Here is a 21,722-nt window from a genome sequence, read left to right on the forward strand (position 1 = left end):
ACCGATGGACTGTTAAGTTAGATTTGAGCCAGTCCTTTCACGTTCGGCGGCTCGCATCTGTGCCTTGAGGGAGCAGAGTTGGCTGGTTATCAGGGTTAATTCCATTAGTAGGAGGCAGTTCGGGAAGTGAGGGGGGGTAAGGACATAAGAGTAATGGAGAGGGAGTTGTGGAGGAGAGTGACTGAGGAGGATAGGTTACTGCGGGAGGAAGCCCAGAGGGGGAGGAGTTCAAATGACTCCAAGGCAACGGGGTGAGGGGAGAAGATTTTTTTCCAAGGGGCAATAGGAGATGCAGGTGGGTTGGGTGACGGTAGGGAGAGGGATTGAGGCATTAAGAGAGATGAAGTAGTGGTCCAAGATTGTCAAAAGCACACTTATTTAAAATAAAGTTGCTGAATATACTACCTGTATACTTTTAATGCATACATCTTCAAAAATACATAAAACTCAACATATATTAATCTGACGCAACTTAAATAGTCCATGTGGACTGGGGAAAACCTTTGGTAATAGTAATAATGATAATAATACTTGCATTTGATATAGCACCTCATAACAACACTAAGAAGTCCCAGATGGTTCACAGGATATACTGTAAAGTGGATTGACTTTGTATTTTGTGAGACAAATGCTGCAGCCAGTTGCCCACATCAATGTCCCACAATCAGCCATGGAGTGAGTGAACAATTTTATTTGGGGAATTGTTGGCCAGGACACGGGGAGAAACTCCCTTTTCTTTTTGAATAGTACCATGGGATCTTTTACGTGCATCTGAACAGGCAGATGGGTCCTCATTTTAACGTCTCATCCGGTATTATTTGCACCCTCCAACAATGCAACATGCCACAGCACTGCATTGAAGTGTCAGCTTAGGCTATGCAACTCAAAGTCCTGAATTCTGACTCGAGTTGCGAGATTGCTACCAGCTGAGCCTGGCCGGAACCCAAAACAGCACAGAAGATTGCATTATCAGCCCACCACATACCAAGTTTTTCCAGGAGTCCATTCCCCGGTCAATGGATTTAACACACCACATATCAAATCAGGTAATATTTACATACAACTCAACATGCGTTATTAACTTGACATACCTCGAATAGTCGAAGTAGACAGGGGCTATTGTGATCATCACTGATAACTGTGGAGGGACCGATCGAGTCCTGCTACATGCTGAGCAATAGCATTTCAGCAATGGAAGCGACCAGTGTACAACTGTCTCAGAGGGGAAAAAAAGAAGCAGGGTTGCTGCTGCTGATCACACCATTGGACCCAATTGGAAAATGTGCCTGTATAGCATCAAGCAAGGCATATATACAGCATCTAACCCTACATGGGAACACTACCCATATAAATTGGGTATTAGAGGACAGGTGGTGGTTGTGAACTGTACCCTACACAAGTCAGCAGCTTCGCAGTGGGTGAGGGGCAGGCAGGGGAGCAAGGAAAGAAAGGAGAAAAGGAAGAGAAAGGGAAAAGGAAGGGAGAAAAGAGAAGGGAAAAGGTAGGATGTGCTATGGCATTGTTTCAGCTGGCCTGAAGGATTCGGAAACCTGTGCAGCGTAAGGGAACACTACTAACATTAGGAAATACCTGGTGGGAAGGAACATTTTATCTGGGGGGGTGGGGTGGTGGTGATGATGATGATAAACGTACCATAAGTACATCAAAAGCAGTCTGTCGGTGGAACAATATATAAGGTGTGGGAAAGAATGAGCTGCTTCATGTGGTTTCACTGGAAGAAGGTAAAACATTACCCAGCTTTGTTCCTGACATGTACAATATTGTAGCCCAAGGTATTTCTTACTCTGCGCTCGAACAAAAAAGGCTGGTACATTTCTGAAGATTTTCCCCTCTTTGTTACTTCCAAAGATGCCTCAGGAATGCAGCAAACGGATTTCAAGGGACACTGCACATGAGCCACAAAGCGTGAAACTTGATTTTATTTTTCGTTTACATTCCTTAGAAAAGACCAATGAAAAATACATCACTTTCAAGCCCAAACAATACAAGTCTCTGCAGTACTTTTGGGCAAATTGAGTTACTTACTATCCAGATGTCACATTTGGCAGATACAAAATTTTTACGGATTTCTAAATACTACATTATGCATTCAAACTCAAATGAGCACAATCTAACCCACTCCAAACACCCTCACAGGATGTTCCAGGAAAGGAATAGAGACTGTAAATATCACATATTCTTTGCCTGTAAGACCATTTATTTTAAAGTTTACGTATAAAGCTGTGCAGAATTGTAGAAAATTCTTAAATTCAGTCTTAAATTGAAAGTTGATTCTAAAGTAAATCTTAAGTGGCAAACAGGCTTCCAATTAAGAAAAGATGGATCTTAAGGTAGGTTTTGAAGGCAGGGAAGGAGGGAGTCTGGGATGGAGTTCCAGAGAACAAGGGCAGAAAAGGTAAAAGCTCATCCACTGAGGTTGGGGTAGATTGAGCGGGGAACATGTCAATGTTCACATAGTGGAAATAGCAGTTGGACTGTAGAGGGATATCAATGCATGGTCAAAGACCTTGTAATCAATCCATTGAGACATAAGAAGTCAGTGGAGCTGAGCAAGGATGGGGATGAAGGGCTCACAGAGCCTTATGAGGAATAGGACAGGGGCTGGAGAGTTCCAGATGGGATGCAGCTTATGTACAGAGGCATTGGAAAGTCCAGCAAAAGGGTAGTTGGAATAATCAAGTCTATACATGTTGAAGGCATGGAAGAGGGTTTCCACAACAGGGGAAGGTAGACAATGTCGGAGATGAGAGTAAATCGATGAGTGAGAACCCGGATGTAGGGTTCGAAGGACAAAAAGATTTAGAATTTTGAGTCAATTGGTAGGAAGCACAACCACCTTCATTCAAAAGGTTGTGTGTCAAAGCCCCAATTCGGAATTTATAGACTAAGACTAAGGGCAATTTCTGTCCTCCGAAACCAAGATAGTTTTTCCTGTCCCCCACCCACCCCACTTTGAGTTTAACAACACTGAAGAGTTAATTAAAATCCCTGCTTGAATGGAAAAATTGTGGAAACCTAGAAAAAACTGGAGAAAGGACAAACAATTTACAGTAGCAATAGTGAAGAACTCTTCTGGAATTTGGAAAGGATTGGAGGGTAGAAGGTAGATTGAAACAAGACCAGAAGACAAGTCGATCAACTTCTGTTGTTGGCCCACTGGCCTCTGGGTCAGAAGGTTGTGTGTTCAAGCCCGAAATCACTTATAGCCCCACACTGCTGACAGTTCATTACAATACTGGGGCATGCTGCATTGTTGGAGTGACCTTCATACTCGGACAGTCCTACTCATCCTCACCTACAAGGCCATTCACGGCCTCGCTCCCTCCTACCTCTCCGACCTACTATCCCCCTACCTACCTGCCCGTATCATCCGTTCCTCTGGCTCCAGTCTGCTCCACATCCCCCGCCCCAACCGCCCTACCATTGGTGGCCGGGCCTTCAGTCTCTCAGCCCCGAGGCTCTGGAACTCTATCCCCCAGTGCCTTCGCCTTGCTTCCTCCCTTTCCTCCTTCAAGGCCGGTCTCAAGACCTTTCTCTTTGACCGTGCCTTCAGCTCCCCTCTCTACCCCCTCCTCGCTCCCTCCCTTCACCCTGACCATTTCCCCCCTGCTCGGGTCCTGACCCAACTGTACAGCGCCTTGGGACGTCCTCCCGACGTGAAAGGCGATCTATAAATGTAATCTTGTTGTTGTTGTCGACAAGTTGTTAATCTGAGATCCATCTATTTGTTCAGCTGGATGTTAAAGATCTAGTCACTATTTGAAAACAAAAGGGAATTTCTCCTGGTTTCCTGGCCACTAATCCTCCAGATAAATTGGTCATTTACTTCATACCTTTTGGTGGGATGCTGCTGTGTGCAATATGGCTGCTGCTATCAACTACAATTAGTTACTAATTAGTTATTCGTTACTTGCATTTGATAAAGCGCCTTTCGCGTCAGGAGATCAACCCAAATCACTTCACAAGATATATTGTAAGTGTGTTGTGTGGGCAAATGCAGCAGCCAATTTGTGCAGAGGAATGCCCCAATAGAATTGAATGAGAAACTCCCTCCTCTTTTTTAAATAGTGCCATACGATCTTTAATGTCAACCTGAACAGGCAGGTTTTACCGTCTCATCCGAAGAACAACGTCTCATACAAATTGATAGTAAGTACCTGTGAAGTGTTTTTGATCCATTGTAGAGGACTTTTATAGAAGCTGTATCAAATGCATGTATCATTATTTTCTCTGACAGGGGGCAGGGATTAGACAGCCACCCGTTACAGGATTTTAGAAGTATTACCATACTTACAGCAGGAAAGGGTATCTGGAGGAGAGAGTAACAAGGCTATAAGAAAATTGAGACTTCAGCTGATGCAAAACCACAAGAGCAAAATTGCAGCCATTGGCATCTGTACTCTAAAGATTGAGTTGCAGCTTCAAACTTCCTCCTGCATTTATCTATACCATTCACAAGTGTTTTTCATTAAAATGTGCTGACTTGTTGGCATTGCTTAGTGGGGGTTGGCTGACTTACTATTAGCAATAAAAGAAAGGACACCATAATCTGGATGTTGGCAAGTAAGGAATACCATACATAGCCACAGTAGCTAGTACAACATTCCAATAAGAAGGGCTTTTATGAAACAAATGGTAAAATACTTGTCCCTTCTCAGCTTTTTCGGAAATAAACTTCCTCCTCAGAAACAGAAAAAAGTCTAAATTTCAGGTACTTTCAACACAAAGGCAATTCCAGGTGAAGCACAAAGTGTCCTGGATAATTTGGTTTTGAATTCATTCAGCATTAACTAAAGCTGTTGTTTACATCCCAGACCAATTTCAGGCAGCAACATATTCAGAGCAGATCCAAATTAGAAACCACCTCGCTTTCCTGGCACTCAACAGGGAGTTTTTCCCAACCATCTCCAATTCTCCCTGACTGAGACATAAACCTCAAACCTCAGTATACCCTCAGTTTCAGATACAAAATAAGTGTTCAATTGTGGCAAGTCATCCAGCACCAGCACTATACAATACTATCTAGCCCTCCCTTCAGTATACCCTGTTAAACACTAAACAGTTACATAAGCAGTAAAGATGGAAGGATTCAGTGCTCCTGAGGCCCAGAATATATGAACCAACAGTGACCCACCTGTTTATATCCATCACAATGTCTGTGCCTGCTTGTTAATTTGTAAATGTGCTACTGTAAAAAAACATTTTTAAAAAATGTACTTGTGCTTTTAGGTTTCTGTACTATTCCCAGCTGAGAACATTGGCTGCAGTGCCACCAACTGCCCACAGATGTGTTAGGACCACCCAGAGAAGCAGTCTCAAATTTGCTCTATCCAATTGGAGCTGTGGTGAATCACTATTTTGCTACATCAGCATAGTCACACACTACAACCCACTGACTCACTTTGCACCCAAGGTTTGTAACTGCACTATATTGTTAGAGATGTTGGCCTTGCTCAGCTGGCAACACTCTCGCCTCTGGGTCAGAAGTATGTGAATCAAGCCAGAATGGGATAGAGCTCACGTTTCTTCCCATTTGCAACAAAGTCACTATACCTGACAGTAAATATTTGTAAAGCACTTGGAGATATTTTGACATTCTAGGTGCTAACGTATGCAAATATTATTGTTATCAGAATAATAAGAAAACAAAGTGAATATAATGCTAACACTCCAGCTTCCTTTCCAAATAATAAATAAATACAGCTTTGAGCAATCTGTAACAAATACGGATTACTTTAAAAACAAGCCACTAGTTAGTTTAAAAAAAATAGAAACCAAGATTACGTTTTGCAATTGACGTCGGGTGAAATTCAGTTTCCACAAAGATTACAGCTCTCTCCGGGATAACTTTATGAATGCATATTTGCTTCTAAAAATTTGTTTGGGGGATCGCTTTTCCCAGGGGTAATAATCCCTTTGAAAAAAATAATATACGGTCAATTCACTTTAAATATATTCTGTCAAGCGCTTTGAGATGCCTAAAGATATAAGGCGCTATATCAAATGCAATAATAATAATAATAATCCTTGCATTTGATATAGCGCTTTTCACGTCGGGAGGACGTCCCAAAGCGCTTCACAGAACACACTGCAAAGTGAATTGACTGTATATTTGTGGGCGAACGCGGCAGCCAATTGCGCACAGCAATGTCCCACAAACAGTTGTAGATTGAAAATGACCAATTTATTATTGTTTGGGGTTTTGGAGGGATTATTATTAGGCGTGTGGAGTAAGGAAACTTGCCCAAGGTACCGTCCTCTGCCTGGAATTGAACTCAGGTCTCTCGCTTGCAAAGCGAGTGCTCTAACCACTGAGCTACAGGACTCCATAAATGCAAGGATATTATTATAACTAACTCGGATCAAAAGTGCCTTCACAACATCCTGACATTAAGGGCAGGATCAGACTCGTGCATGAGGCCTTCCATGTTTGAATAAGTTACCAATACCCTCTGTCTAGTTGTACAGACGAAGAAAGAACACTTGGTCGAGATCCTGCACACAGCACAAGCATCACCTTCAGAGCATATGGTGGGAAAGATTTCCGCTAGTTTAGTAAAACTAATGCAATTTAAAATGCCTGAAAAGGAGAGAAAAAAATGATTAAAAACCAATTCTTTCACCAGCAGTAAGCCAAAGTAAATGAATGCAATGTAACCCCAGGTCAGTGATACTCTATATGCCTGGAGAGCTATGCATCTTGTTTAGATTTTTTCCCCTTCATCAGTGACAGAGCATACACCACTCTCCACCTGAGCCAAGATAAATACAATCATTCATCATAAAATAAATCTGGGGTTTATTCCAAGAGTCTATGTGGCATTCACAATATGGTACCTACCACTGCTGAAGCAATACAAAGGAAAGCATTGTTCTTAAGCCGAGCCCTTCAAAGCTTGTTTGGTGCTTACCATGCCAAAAACAAGCAAAACCCAAAATACAGTATATACACAAGTACTATCCATTTAAAACGAGACAGTTTTAACCCTATAAGATTGACCCCTCTCTTGATTATATAGAAGTAGAATATACTATATATAATATATATATTCTTCCTCCATTAAAACGGAAACTAACATGTGTGAGATGAAGACTGCCTGCTTAGATTTAACGGGTTTAGAAACCACAAAAAAAATTATGAATGCTTCCTATACTACTTCTCATACACAGCGCTGGTCCAATTGGTGCAAGAAAGTAAATCGGGAAACAGGTACACTGTCAAACCAAATAACTTGGTTGGAATTTAAAATGCCACTCATCTAATACTACATCAACAAGTTAAACATGTCCATTATTCTGCAAATGATTAATGGAAGGCATTTAAAAACTTTGAACATTTCCAATATTCCCTATTACTGGTACAAATTTTTTAGCTGTCAGCAAAGTCAATTATATTTTACAGAGACCAAGTGCCGTACATCAAGTGCTAGAAATCAGGTTGTACATTAATGCTCTCCCCTCACCCCCAACAACAAAATAGTTCAACCAGACTAAAGGGATTTCCTCCACATAAAGCTCTTAAGAGAGGGAACTAAGAAGTCTATGGCGAAGATTAAGGGAAAAGCACTTGCTGAGATGTTGTACACAGATTCACTATTGTATGTATTTATATGCCAGTTCATCCAGTACTCCATCAGTGTGCAACAGGTGGTCAGTGCGGAAAACGAATAATTCCCATTTTTTTTTAATGACTAGTTAGGGAATGATGTGGTATGTTGTGGGGGAGGGGGATGAGTCTGTAATCTGGTAGACAATGGAGGAAAAGACAATATTCCTTACATTTCATATACATTACATGTCAGGAGGATGTTTCAAAGTGCCTCACGTTAGTGTAGTGACCAAATATTTTTTGTAGGCAAATGTGGCAGCCAATTTGTGCATAGGAATGTCCCACAAACAGCCATGTAATAATTCGTTCAAAATATTTCTTTTAAATAATAATAATTTGGTCACTCAATCCACAACTGGGTGTGGGACACTGCTTTGTACAATTGGCAGCCGTATTTCGCCAACAAAATATACAGTCACTTCACAGTATATTCTATGAAACGCTTTGAGATGTCTCGAAGATGTGATAAGGTCCTATATCAAATGTAAGGATTATTATTGTTATGTGAATGAATTACATATTTTATCTGAAGGACTGTTGGCCAAGACACCAGAATATACTCCTTTCTCTTTTTGAATAGTGCCATACGATTTTTAACAGCCACCAGACAGACAAATGGTACCTTGGTTTAACATCTCGTTCGAAGGATCGTACCTCCCAACATTTCGCCCTGCCGGGAATCGAACCCAGGTCTCTCGCTTACGAGGCAAATGCTCTACCCACAGGATTCCTGATAGATATTAAAGATCCCATTGCACAATTCAAAAAGAGAAGGGAGTTTATCCTGGAATCCTGGTAGACAATCCCCCAGATAAAATTAGTCTAAATAATCTACTTCATAGATATTTGTGGGACAATTTTGTGGGTTTTAAAAATACTTTTTACTTCTGCGGTGTGATTTTGATTTTTTTTTAAAAAATCGACAAGAGACAATTGGATGAAGGGGTGCTCCCTAACTGAAAGTGTCCGATAAGTCTTTGCCAACTCAGTCCAGACCCTAGATAATAAAAGTTTCCAGCACAAAAGTATCTCAGCACTAAGCTTTTTATTTATTTATTTAGCTCTTTTATTAAAATGTTAAGGATGTCTACTGTGAAAACGGATACACCACCTTGGCACCAAAATGATCAACAATGGTATGGGAGAGGGAGCTTCAAGGTGCCTCCAACCCTGCAGCTGACGTCTTTAACCTTAGGAGTTGAAACATATCCACTTTGGCCTACCAATAAATAAACATACGATTGAGGCAATGGTTCAATGTTACTGTGACTCATTTGCAGTTTGTGCTGGATTCATATGAAAATCTTGCTTCCTACTTCATCTAAATGCAAGGTGAAGGATCAGGACTTCCTATATGGTCATCTTGCACACAGAAGAATGCATTCTATTACTACGCATTCTATTACTATGATACTATACAGTATCAAAGGCAAGGATTATTATTGTGTTCATTTGTGACCTGGAAGTACTCAATGCCAATAAAGAGAAAAATTCTGTGACAAAGTACTTTTAGAATGCTTCCTTCTCCCCTGCACCAACACAAAACAAACACATACACCACACAGATAATCCAAATGGAGGGGGAAAAAAATTACAAGTGAGCAATAAGTCAATGTGCAAGTAAAACAAATAGATTATTCCCCAAAAGGGGGGGGGGGGCGTTTCACAAATTCAGGGGTGTGTGGATGTCCTGGATTTAACCACGTTTGCCTACAAAATACAATCACGTTACTTTACAGTAAATCTTGAGAAGGACTTTGAAACATACTCTTGAAGTGAAAGATACTATACAGTATCAAAGGTAAGGGTTATTATTATGTTCATATGTGACCTGGAAGTACTCAATGCCAATAAAGAGGAAAAAGCAGAAAATCTTCCAATCTTCACCGTGACAAGTACATTGCTTTTTTTAAAAAAAATCTGTTTAAGGGGATTACAATGCCAATCAAGTATTTTTCTACATTATTCATATATCAAATGCAAAGATATAAAGTAATGCATTACCAAATTGGCAATCATGGAATGATCAACTTTAGAAAATTATTTTCACCGAAAACTGCATAGTTTAATATTAACAATCCTTGCATTTGATATAGTGCTTATAGTACAGTGGGACACCTCAAAGTGCTTCACGGGATATTACTGAGGAGCACAGCAACTGTGTATTTGTAATAATAATAATACTTGCATTTGATATTGCGCTTTTTCACATCTTCTCGACGTCTCAAAGCGCTTTACAGAATAGACTAAGCAATTGTAAGCAAGAAGCAAGCTAATGCTGCAGCACAAAGCAATATCCCACAAACAGCTCTGAAGTGAGAGACCAATTTTACTTGAGGACTTTTCCTCGTTAATGGCATATAGAACACCGGAAGAAACCCCTTTCTCTTTTCAAAGAGTGCACAGGATCTTTAACATCCATCTGAACAGGCAGACAGCACCTTGGTTTTAATATCTCATCCGAAGTGCGGCACTTCTGTCAATACATCATACCCCCAGAGTAGTGTCAGCCTATAGAAATTCAAAGTCCCTCAAAAGGCCTTGAACCCTCAAAACCCTTCTGACTCAGAGGTAAGAATGTTACCAACGAAGCCAAGTTGATACCTGAAGAAACCCAGCTGTGAGCTTTCTTAAATCGCAACTTAAAATTCCATTTGATTAAGTATTTAAGTTAAAGTTGCAGGTCTACAAATCGACTATATTTCTTGCAGTCACAGTCAAATACTGGAAATTTATTGCTCAGTTTAAATAATATAAATTTCAATGAACTAGTGCAAATGGCACATGTATCTGAATCATTTCAGAATGTAAATTTGCATCTGTGTACAAGTTAATGGCACTATGATCGTTCCTACTTAGCTTCCTGTAAGATACTTTTCAATCCTCTGAAAAACAATTGCCACTGCAATTAAGACTAACAAAACCCATCTCCTTCTCCCATTAGCTCCTGAAGTACTCAGAAAGAGGCTGCACAATGTCCCCTTCCTTTTGTTGTCACCTCTCCTCTTCCAGTCCAAGGATGACATTGTTACTTTTTTTTTAAAAAAAGATGCCAAGTTCATAGCATTTCTAAATGCAATGTTTCTTCACTATGTCATTGCAGAATTGCTTCATGTGGATATGAGCTGTAATATCCTGAGTGCCCTGTGCTGCAGATTCAACATTGTCACTGCCGGACACATTCTGAAGCATTACAAGAAGCCAATAATACAAGCTTGAAAGTCATATTCCCCCCAATTTCAGATGAATTTGTTCAACTTTATGTACACCCAAATTTGCTGGTGCCAAGGTCCCATTCACTGTAAAAGTGATTGATGCAGCTGTCAGCCCTCTCAGCTGTTAAAAGCTGTGTGGGTGATGATAGAGGTGGTATTAATGGAAGCATTCATTGTGTTGAATATTTTTATTTAACTGGGGACTACAATAGTACTATTTTTGTCTCTCTCCCCATCTCGAGCTAAAGACATTCCTGGTATGATCTTGCCTCACCACAATACACCACCTTTACTGAGGTAAGATGCTTTAATGCTCTTTACGTCAACAGAACCTGTTTAACAGGCAGAATCACCATCATTAGCTGACTCATGTTTTTTTAATCTGCTGCCTCAGAGCATTGTAGGTGCCTCGTGTGGTTCTAAACATTGAACAATTTAGAGGAAATAAACATACAACTAGGGATTGTGTGTAAATATTTTGTTGGAAATGGGCTGACTCATTACTGCCAACATTAAAAAAAAACTTACAACAAACAAGGCTCTATTGAGACTCACAACAAACATTACAGTCATGCTAACATTCAGGAAGCAAAGCAACCTCCCAGCCGAAATCTTGAGATAGGACACTTTACAAGGAAAAGAAAACATACTTGTAGCACTTACTCTCCAAGATGAGTGATAATCCTTGCATTCATATAACATCTTATCAACAATAACAACTTGCACTTATATAGCGCCCCCCAAACAGAGTAGTGTCTCAGAGAGCTTAACAGTGGCGGAGTCTGACTCCGAGCCACAGGGTGGGGGGAGGTGGCCGTGAGCACGGTGGAACAGGAAAATCTTCAAGCAAGACCTGAAAGAGGGGACAGAGAGGGCAAGGCGGAGGGATTGAGGGAAAGTGTTCCAGAGTTTTGGGGTGTAGTGGCTGAAAGCACAACCTCCGATGGTGTGGCGGAAGGTGCGAGGGGCGAGCAGGAGGCCGGTGCCAGTCAAGCGGAGGTGCCAGGTAGTGGGAAATGAGGAGGTTGGAGAGGTACGGAGGTGCCAGGGAGTGAATGGATTTGAACACGAGAGTGAGGATCTTGAAGCCAATCCGTTCGGCGATGGGGAACCAGAACTGGTGAGATGTGGGTACGGGTTATCACGTCATTGAGACCTCTCAAAGCGCTTCACAGAATATACTGTGAAGTGGATTGACTGTGTACTTTGTGGGTAAAACACGGCAGCCCAGTTGCACACAGAGTGTCCCACAAACATTTGTGGATTTAGTGATATCAGTGAACAAGATTTTGAATGTGCAAATCATTATGTTGGAATGTAACAAGTACACCTTTATTTTGCAGAAATACGTTTGCTCTTCAGTTCCTAAAGGCACATGGACTGTCTGACCCACCTTCACTCAATTTCTGTGGAATTTCAAGTACAGAATCATCAAAATAATGCAACAGGTGCACTGCCTACCACCAAAACTAGTATTCCCTGAAAGAGAGAAAATCCAACTAATTCAGAATATAAATTAATTTATAAAACATTGGCCCTACATATGCTGTACCAAGTTTACAGTAGCGCATCTCTTGTGATCCCCGTTGAAGAATCCGTCTCTAGTTATTGAAAGCCCACTCCCTCCCCCCAAACACATGAGTACACACACAACGAATTGCAGACTTGTGTTGCCGATAAAGGTCTAAACTACAGCACTTAGGGATTCACAAACAAAAGGCAGGATGCATTAACGCTTGCCAGAAGATTGCTTACTAACTAACCACCGGGGTAACCCCAGTACTGAAAAGCACATGTGCTGTGTGTGTGTGTGTGTCCTCCACTTAAAGCTTCAATAGGTTGACACTGCACTGTAACTACAATGTAACCATTGCATTGGTTACACAGTGTGACTGCAGTGGAGCTGTGCTGCTGGATGGCAGGGATGGATCACTGCAGGATTTGCTTCAGGAATGCAGGTACCGACGGCGATGTCGCTTCACGGATTAAGACCCAGAAACAACACAGATCCTCAGCATCAGTTTGTGCCGCCGAAAAGCCCAACACTTCACCAGGTCCCAATCCATCACTTCTCACACACACACACAACACACACATAAAAGGATGAATGAAGCTTCTCATCTGATGCTTTGCTCGTGCTTTTGTACTTTTATTATCCCCCCCCACACACACACATACATACAGACACACACACATATACACACACACACACACATACAGACACACACACACACACACATACAGACACACACACACACACATACACACACACATATACATACACACACACATATACATACACACACACACATACATAGACACACACACACACATACATAGACACACACACACACATACACACACATACACACACACATATATACATACACACACATGTACACATACACACACATATACACATACACACATATATATACATACACACATATATATACATACACACATATATATACATACACACACACACATATGCATTCACACACACATACATATACATACACACACATACATAGACACACACATAGACACATGTCACACGCACACATACATACACACACAGGGAAATATGCTTTCTTCCTCCTGAAGATCAACCTCACTCACCGGCCGCCAAAAATCAGCGATAGTCCATTCACTTAACTTAACAGAAAACTTTTTTTTTCTTCCAAGAATAGACGGACAAAACAAAGTAACATACGGTGCATGTGCGTGCTTAAAAGGTTTTTATTTGGTTTTTTTGTGTGTGGGGGGGGAGGGGGGGGAATAATTATTATTGGGGGAAAAAAGGCAAGAAAAAAAAACCCTAATCATTGGGGGGGGGAATAAAAAAAATCACCAGTTAACAAAAATCAGACGGACAAAAACAAAGCGAGATAGTGTCTTTGCAGATTGAAAGCGTGTGGGGGTGTGTGTGTGTGGGGGGGTTGTCTGTGTGTGGGGGGGGGGTGGGGTTGTGTGTGTGTGGGGGGGGGGGGTTGTCTGTGTGTGTGTGTGTGGGGGGGGGTGGGTTGTGTGTGTGTGTGGGGGGGGGGTTGTCTGTGTGGGGTGTGTGTGTGTGTGGGGGGTGTGGGGGGGGTTGTCTGTGTGGGGTGTGTGTGGGGGGGGGTTGTCTGTGTGGGGGGGGTTGTGTGTGTGGGGGGGGGGGGGGTTGTCTGTGTGGTGTGTGTGTGTGTGTGTGTGAGGGGGGAGTGGGGGGGAATCATCATCAATGAACCAAAATGGGTGGGGGAAAAAAAAGCATGATCATCATCGGGGTGGGGGGGGGGGATGCAAAAAAAAAAAAGGATGGAAATGCCATGTGCCCCCAGACATCCCCCCACACCCCCCCCCCCCCCCCACACCCACACCCCCCAAAAAATAAAATAAAATAAAATAAAAAGTGGCGTTTAAAATTAAAATAAATGTGCCGTCTTCCTTACCCAAATTGACGAAGCTCATGACCATGTCGGCCTGGTTGAGGAAGGCGCTGTCCTGCAGACTGGCGAGCGGGGGGCTGCGGGGGCTGGAGGGCTGGTGGCTGGAGCCCCCTCTCTCCTCGCCTTCCTCCTCCTCCTCCTCCTCCTGTTGCTGCTGGTGGTGCTGCTGCTGCTGGTGGTGCTGGTGGTGGTGGTGTCCGGCGCGGCCGCCGCTGGCGGCGGTGGACATGGCGTTGTACAGGTCGAGCATGAAGAGCGGCGCCGAGTTGCGTTTGCCGTGCGGGTGCGGTCTGGGGCGGTGCGGCAGCCCCAGGATGGACAGGATCTCCCGCTGCATGTCCCGCCGCTCGTGCTGCCGGAGCCGGCGCTGCAGGAAGCTGGAGTGCGCCTCGCCCGAGCCCGAGTAGCTGTAGCCCTGCCCGCCGCCGCCGCCGCTCTGCAGGAGGCTCGCCCCCGCCGCCGCCGCCCACAGCCACTCCAGCAGCAGGCAGCAGCCCCACAGCAGCCCCAGCGCCGCGCCGCGCTCCGCCGCCAGCACTCCCAGCCCACAGCGCATCGCCTTCAGCGCCCCGCGACCCCGAGCTCAGCGCTGCTCCCTCCCTCCCTCCCTCCTCACTCACTCACTCACACTCACTCCCTCCCTCACACTCACTCACTCACACAGCGCTGCTCAAGCTCTCGCTCTCGGTGCACTGCCGGTCCAGTGCCTCTCTCTCCCTCCCTCTCTGTCTCTCTCCCACCCTGTGCTGAGCCCGTGTCCCCGCTTCCCTCCTTCACATGTTGGGAGTGAAGCGAGTGGCGGCTCAGCTCTCACAGCAGGTAACCAACCCTCCCCAGCGGCTGAGCGACAAGCGCCGCCCCCCCCCCGCCCCCCCCGCCCCGCCCCGCCCACCACAGGCGGGACTGCAGCCCCTCAGCCCAGCACAGCCCAGCGCAGCGCTCTGACTAACACTCACTCCAACACCAACCACAACCAACCAACCAATGGTTTCTTTGACATGAGTGTCAATGTATATTCTATCTGCACACAATTGTATATGTGGTATAGCCCCCCCCCAGCACTGCGCTCAGGAAACACACTTCGCATTCGGCCGAATAGATAGATAGACCTTCCATCGTCTCTGGGATCGAGGCGTCCTTTTACCATAGGGTCACTTACCAACTGGAATCAAGAGATCGTCTCGAGATAGGCGTTCACCTGCAAAGTACGCAGTCACTTTGCAGCGAATCCTGTGAAGCGCTTTGAGACGCGCTCCAGACGTGAAAGGCGCTACGTTAAATGCGAGGCTTATTATTATAGATGAGGGCGGCAGCTTTATTGACTTGAGTGCCGGCACTGCCTGCCTTCGGGTGGTTTGGTAACTTGGCCAGCGCTCGCCATGCTGCGTCGGTGCTGTGCGGAGACAGCGGGCTGCGCAATTGAAGTATTTATGTAATTGAACTAATTGGGACAGGAAGGATACCCCTCCCCAAAAACTGGAAATGTTAGTGAAAGGGAACATTGACATTTGAAATGAAAGCACCCTGAGGTTCATAATTGGGTAAAAATTTATGTCAAGAACTTTGGGGGTGGGGATGGGGGAGAGAGAGGAGGTCTGAGTGGATGATTTTGTTCTTTTAGGTTAGGTGGATTAAATGTGTTTATTTTTAATTATATGATCCGATTCAGGAGTCCTGTAGCTCAGTTGTTAAAGCGCTCAACTCACAAGCGAGAGGACCTGGGTTCGATTCCCAGGCGGGGCGAAATGTAGGGTAAGTTTCCTTACTCCACACACACGCCTCTGTTTACCTAGCAGTAAGCAGGAAACCACTTTTTCCAGGGGTAATAATTCCATCAAAAAAAATTGGTCACTCAATCCACAATAACTGTTTGTGGGAAACTGCTGTGCGCAATTGGCTGCCGCGTTTTGCCCACAAAATATAAAGTCAATTCACATTATGGTATATTCTGTGAAGCACTTTGAGACGTCTCAATGACATGATAATAATAATAATCCTTGCATTTGATATAGCGCTTTTCACGTCTTCTAGACGTCTCAAATCGCCTCACAGAATATACTGTAAAGTGAATTGACTGCATATTTGTGAGCGAAACATGGCAGCCAATTGCGCACAGCAATGTTCCACAAACAGTCGTGGATTGAGTGACCAAACTATTATTTAATTATTTTTTTCTTGAGGGATTATTATCAGGCATGTGGAATAAGGAAACTTGCCCAAGGTTTCGCCCTGGCGGGATAAGGTGCAATATCAAATGCAAGGATTTTTTTTTCAAGGTTCACACCTACGTCAACGTTTTGAGTTATAGGTTGAGAGGAACTTTGTTCCAGAAAAATATTTGAGAATGCATTTCTCTTAAGTTTAACATTAATATAAATAGCACCTGGCTCTCCTGGTTGCCCATTAACTGGATGTTGGTATTTCAGTGGTTATCTTGTGCATTCCTTGCTGCCTGATAGTGAGGCACTAAATAGTTAGTGTTTTACACCAGAAATGTCCAGTGGCATTCATTGTCTGTTCACTTGTGAAATCTAGGAATTGTCTGAGTGCTTCGGTCATTACATGTATTTTACAGACATAGACAAAACTGTATATTGAGTGGGGTATCATAATGTAAAGTTCAGTTTTGCAACTTTTGTATGAAGCAGTTAATATTTGTTCAATGTAGATATTGCTGTAAAATATTAATTATTTCTTCCATCATAATGCATTAGACACAAACCAATCATGTAATTAATTTAAATATGATCAATAAAGTGCTAAGTCTTTTGACAGAAATACTGTACACTATGAGGCAGGGGTTACCAATAACTCACTCAAGAGCATAGAAATTGGGTTTGTCAAACCAGTGGAGAAGTCAACATAAAATTTCAGATATCTGAGAATATGATTCTGAAAAGTGCACATTACAAAACTCAACTTGTGTTTGTAATTGAATCCTGACTGCTCAGGGGGACCTCACTGTCTATACAATGGCTGCTTCAATTACCTTCAATAAAAACAGTTACTACACTTCACAAACATTACTACACTATTCACTACTCATCTCTGGAACTTGATCCAAAGAAGATTTTAGTTGCTAAACTAAAGAAATACATTAAGACGACAAACATTCACAAATAAAACAGAGCCTGGCCCCTACAGTACACAGTGGCTCATTCAATGAAACAATAAAGACTACAAATAATGTAGACAACACTTTGTGACTTTTGGACATGAAAATTCACTCTACAAAAGTTTTCTTCTTTCTTAATCATGTTAATAATAATGATAATAATAACAACAATAATAATGTTCCTGTGAGAGACTGAACATTAACATTGTAATGATAATAAATCCAGAAATCAAAAGCTTGAATTAATACAATTTCTGGAATACAATTAACAGATCTTTTAATCACTTCACCCAAAAACTGACTCCCTTTCTCCAATTGGGAGATACTGTACTTGTTTAGAGACGCCATCTGGAGCTATAATTAGGAACTGCAAGAATTGAAACTGTTCAAATTTAGGTGCATGCTTGGCTCAAACATTAATCAGTTTTCTCATGTTAAATACTGATTAGTCTCTGAGGAATTTACAGAATGTTCTGTTTTTTATTTCAAATTTCTAGTAACATAGTAATTACCTGTTTATCTATGCCATTTTTTTAAACATAATAAGCTGTCCATCTAGAATGCCAAAATATTTCACAGTGGTTCCAGATAATTGCTGTCAAGTGAAAGTGATTGTATTTCATACACAAACACAGCGACCAATTTGCCTACAGCAGGTTCCACAAACAATCACCATTTTATCTGGAGAATTGTTCATCAGGATATCAGGAGAAACTCACTGCTTTTCTCGAATTTTGACATGGGATCTTTAACAACCAGATGGGATCATGATTTAAAGGCTTATCTGAAGGATGGCAACTTTGACAATGCAGCGCTCTGCCAATAATGTACTGGAATGTCAGCCTAGACCATGAGATCAAAGTCCTCAAGTGGGACTTGAACACACAACATTATAATAATAATAATAATCCTTGCATTTGATATAGCGCTTTTCACGTCGGGAGGTCGTCCCAAAGCGCTTCACAGAATATACTGATTTGTTGGCAAGAAAACTATCAAATGATTCAAGCTGACACCCATGATTAGAGGGCCACATAATAAGTTGTAATATCCAAGAAGTTATTGATTAATTTTAATTTCATTACTAGCATTTTTTCCCTTCTGGTTTATTTACTAAACTACATTGACAGAAACATTTTTTAAAACTAAACTAGACTTGCAATGTTAAAAATGAAAGCTTACTGAAACCTATTATTGATGTTCCCACCTGCCTTGAATATTTAAAATTCCAATGGCGTTGGTGTGGGTTTTCCTGAGTGCCAAAGGTGGGTGCAGCCAGATCGGTGTCTCTAAAAGCTTTGGGGTTCAATATAAGTTCAAACAAAATCTGAGGCATATATGGTACTGAATGAATGGGGTGAAAGCTGGACTGGAGAGGTTCATACAAGGAGTGCTGGAACAGGAAAGAGCAAAGCTGTGAGGCCCATAAAATAAAGGGAGGAATTGTGAAGGTATCAAGATGGATGTACACAATCTTCTTTTGGGGGCTGGATCTTTTAGGGCTGGACTAATTTGATTTCTCAGGAAACTATAATAGTAATCCTTAAAATAATAAACATAATAATCCTTGCATTTGATATAGCGCTTTTCACACCTTCGAGACATCTCAAAGCGCTTCACAGAATATACTTAAAGTGAATTGCCTGTATATTTCGTGGGCAAAACGCGGCAGCCAATTGTGCACAGCAGTGTCCCACAAACAGTTGTGCATTGAGTGACCAAATTATTATTGTTTTTTACATTTTCTTGAGGGATTATTATCAGGATTGTGGAGTGAGGAAACTTGCCCAAGATTTCGCCCTGCCGGGAATCAAACCCAGGTCTTTCACTTGCGAGGCGAGGGCTCTAACCATTGAGCTACAGGACTTCTAACCCTTCCATTTGATACAGCACATGTAATGTCAAAATATCTCAAAGCGAGTAATTTCTGTAAAATATAGTGATTGTGTATTTGTAGGCAAATGCAGGAAGACAATTCTGTCTTACCCCTCAAACAGTCTTGAAGTGAATGACCAATTTATTTGGAGGATTATTAGCCAGGGCAACAAGAGAAACTAAATCCCTTCTGTTTTTGATTAGTGCTATGGCACAAGATATACCAATGCCATTAATATTTGGCTTAGAGATGCTAATTGAAGACTCAAACTAGAAGATTTGTAGTGTTAACTGAACCAAACATCTTTTTGCCAATATTTTACTCCTCCTCTCTTGAAGGTACGGACTGTACAGTTCACATGCGCTGCCTGCCTTTTGACCCCTCATGTAAGAGGCCATTTATCATTTGCATGCATTGACGATATATTCAACCATGTCAAGGGGGTGGATTACAATATCACAAGAGAAAAGTGCTTGAGGTCTACACAGTTTGGTATCTGCTTACCAATATGATCTTGGCCTCAATAAACCACATAAAACAAATTGCATGTAATCAGCTCCTTTCACCTTGGGAAAACATCTCAAAACACTCTATATTGTTGACTGAGCAACCAAACTGGAGGCGACGGGTAACTGAAGAGAGTGTATGATGGTTGCAAGGGATGAAAGATGACCAAAAGTGCGATCAAAAAGTATATATGTTTGTATGTATGTTTCGCCCATAAAACATAGTCAATTCACTTTACAGTATATTCTGTGAAGTGCTTTGAGACATCTAGAAGACATGATAAGACGCTATATCAAATATCAAATGTAAGGATTATATTATTATATAAGTCTTGAAGTAGGCTATGAAAGTGACAGTGATGAGGTGGAGGGACTTAAGATTGAGTTCCATAGAATGGCCAGAAGCTCTCCCACCGATAGTGGTCTAGATAGGGATAGGGCAGGGGACATGAAGCAAACTGCTGTTCACTGAACATGCACAGCAGAAGTTACTGGATGGCGATAAGGAATTTACCTGAATTTAACCCCTTCCTAGCCCAGACCCCACTGAAGCAAACTGTGAAGAAGATACTTGAGAAAAATGCCTCCAGCCATGGAACTTTACTCCTGTGCAGGCTATCTTCAGGAAAGCATGGAAAATACAAAAAGTGCAATAAACATACTTATTTAGGATGTACCCCAAGTAATTGTTCCCTATACTCTTTCATAACTTAGCTGGCAGCTTGCTCTCAATTAGATTTTCCAGTTTTAGGAAACGGACGGGAAAAGGAGATTGCTTTCAATCTGTCTGAGAACAGACCACACAGACAATAATGGGAGGCATAAGACATGATCCAGGGAGATAAACTTGGCTAACATCACTGGAATGCATTTACTCCGTTTTTATTGAGGAAATGAATGACATAAAGGGATTATTTAAACATAAACTGCTTGTTCTTTTTCTTAAAAAATAGCTGTGTAGCATTCACAATGCTTACCCATAAGTTTATTTAAGGTTCAGTAATAGGATAAAGTCACTACACTATACTTTCACAGTAAATCCTGTGCAGCACTTTGAGATGTCCTTCTGAAGTGAAAGGCTCCATGTTAAATGCAAGGATTACCTCATGCGAATGGCATAAGCAACAGGACACAGGAGACCACACGGCACCAATTAACCATGACAATTTAGACAGAAGTGCTTGAAGTCCACGCAGTCTGGTATCTGCTCACCAATAACATTTCCTGATTTTCTGGTCTTCGTACTACAAAGCTCATACCGAATGCCTGCTATCTGCTATTCATTTAGTGACAGTTCTAACCTGTCAAATTTGCTTATTGAGTGTTAAATGGCCAACTAGAAACTATCCTCTGTAGCAGTGTCTTTTTGGAGGTGAGCTGCCTCAAGGATGACGTGCTTAGCAATGAAATGTAAGAATCAAATCAAGCTTCTGAGTTGGTTGTGTTATTCCTGTTCCTGAGCCAGAGGTCCATAGAACTCCAGGGCACTGCTGATGACAGAGCAGCCAGCCTGGCCCTTCAGCAGGACTGTGAGGGGCAGACCAGTCATTGGGAGCAGGGATTCTTCTCAGTCTGTTCTTGTTCACCTTGCAACAACAAGATTACATTTGTATAGCTCTGGACAATGTACAGCATTTCAGACCTAAGCTGGGGTCAGGGAGGGAGGAGGGGAGGAGAAGGGGGGTGAATGGTCGAAAAGGAGAGTTTTGAGGCAGGACTTGAAGGAGGCTAAGGAGGGGGCGAGGCGGAGTGATTGGGGGACGGAATTCCAGAGGTTAGGGGCAGAGTGGCTGAAGGCTCTCCCCCCAATGGTGGGGCGGGTGTTTCGGGGAACGTGGAGCAGGCCTGAGCCGGCTGAGTGGAGGGAGTGAGCAGGTTGGTAGGGGGTTAGGAGGTCGCAGAGGTAGGGTGGGGCGAGGCCATGGAGGGCTTTGTAGCTGAGGACC

General features: G+C 42.5%; 1 protein-coding gene across 1 annotated transcript in view; it reads right to left on the reverse strand.

Moving 5' to 3' along the window:
- The window catches only part of bmp6 (bone morphogenetic protein 6), a 66,312-nt gene extending 51,477 nt beyond the window's left edge, over positions 1 to 14,835 (reverse strand). Inside the window, exon 1 of the mRNA XM_007903413.2 lies at positions 14,283 to 14,835. Within this exon, the coding sequence (XP_007901604.2) occupies positions 14,283 to 14,835 (553 nt within the window). The remainder of the gene's footprint in view (positions 1 to 14,282) is intronic.
- Positions 14,836 to 21,722: the final 6,887 nt, after the last annotated feature.

The sequence above is a fragment of the Callorhinchus milii genome, unplaced genomic scaffold, assembly GCF_018977255.1.
Source record: "Callorhinchus milii isolate IMCB2004 unplaced genomic scaffold, IMCB_Cmil_1.0 Scaffold2, whole genome shotgun sequence".
Taxonomy (NCBI): Eukaryota; Metazoa; Chordata; class Chondrichthyes; order Chimaeriformes; family Callorhinchidae; genus Callorhinchus; species Callorhinchus milii.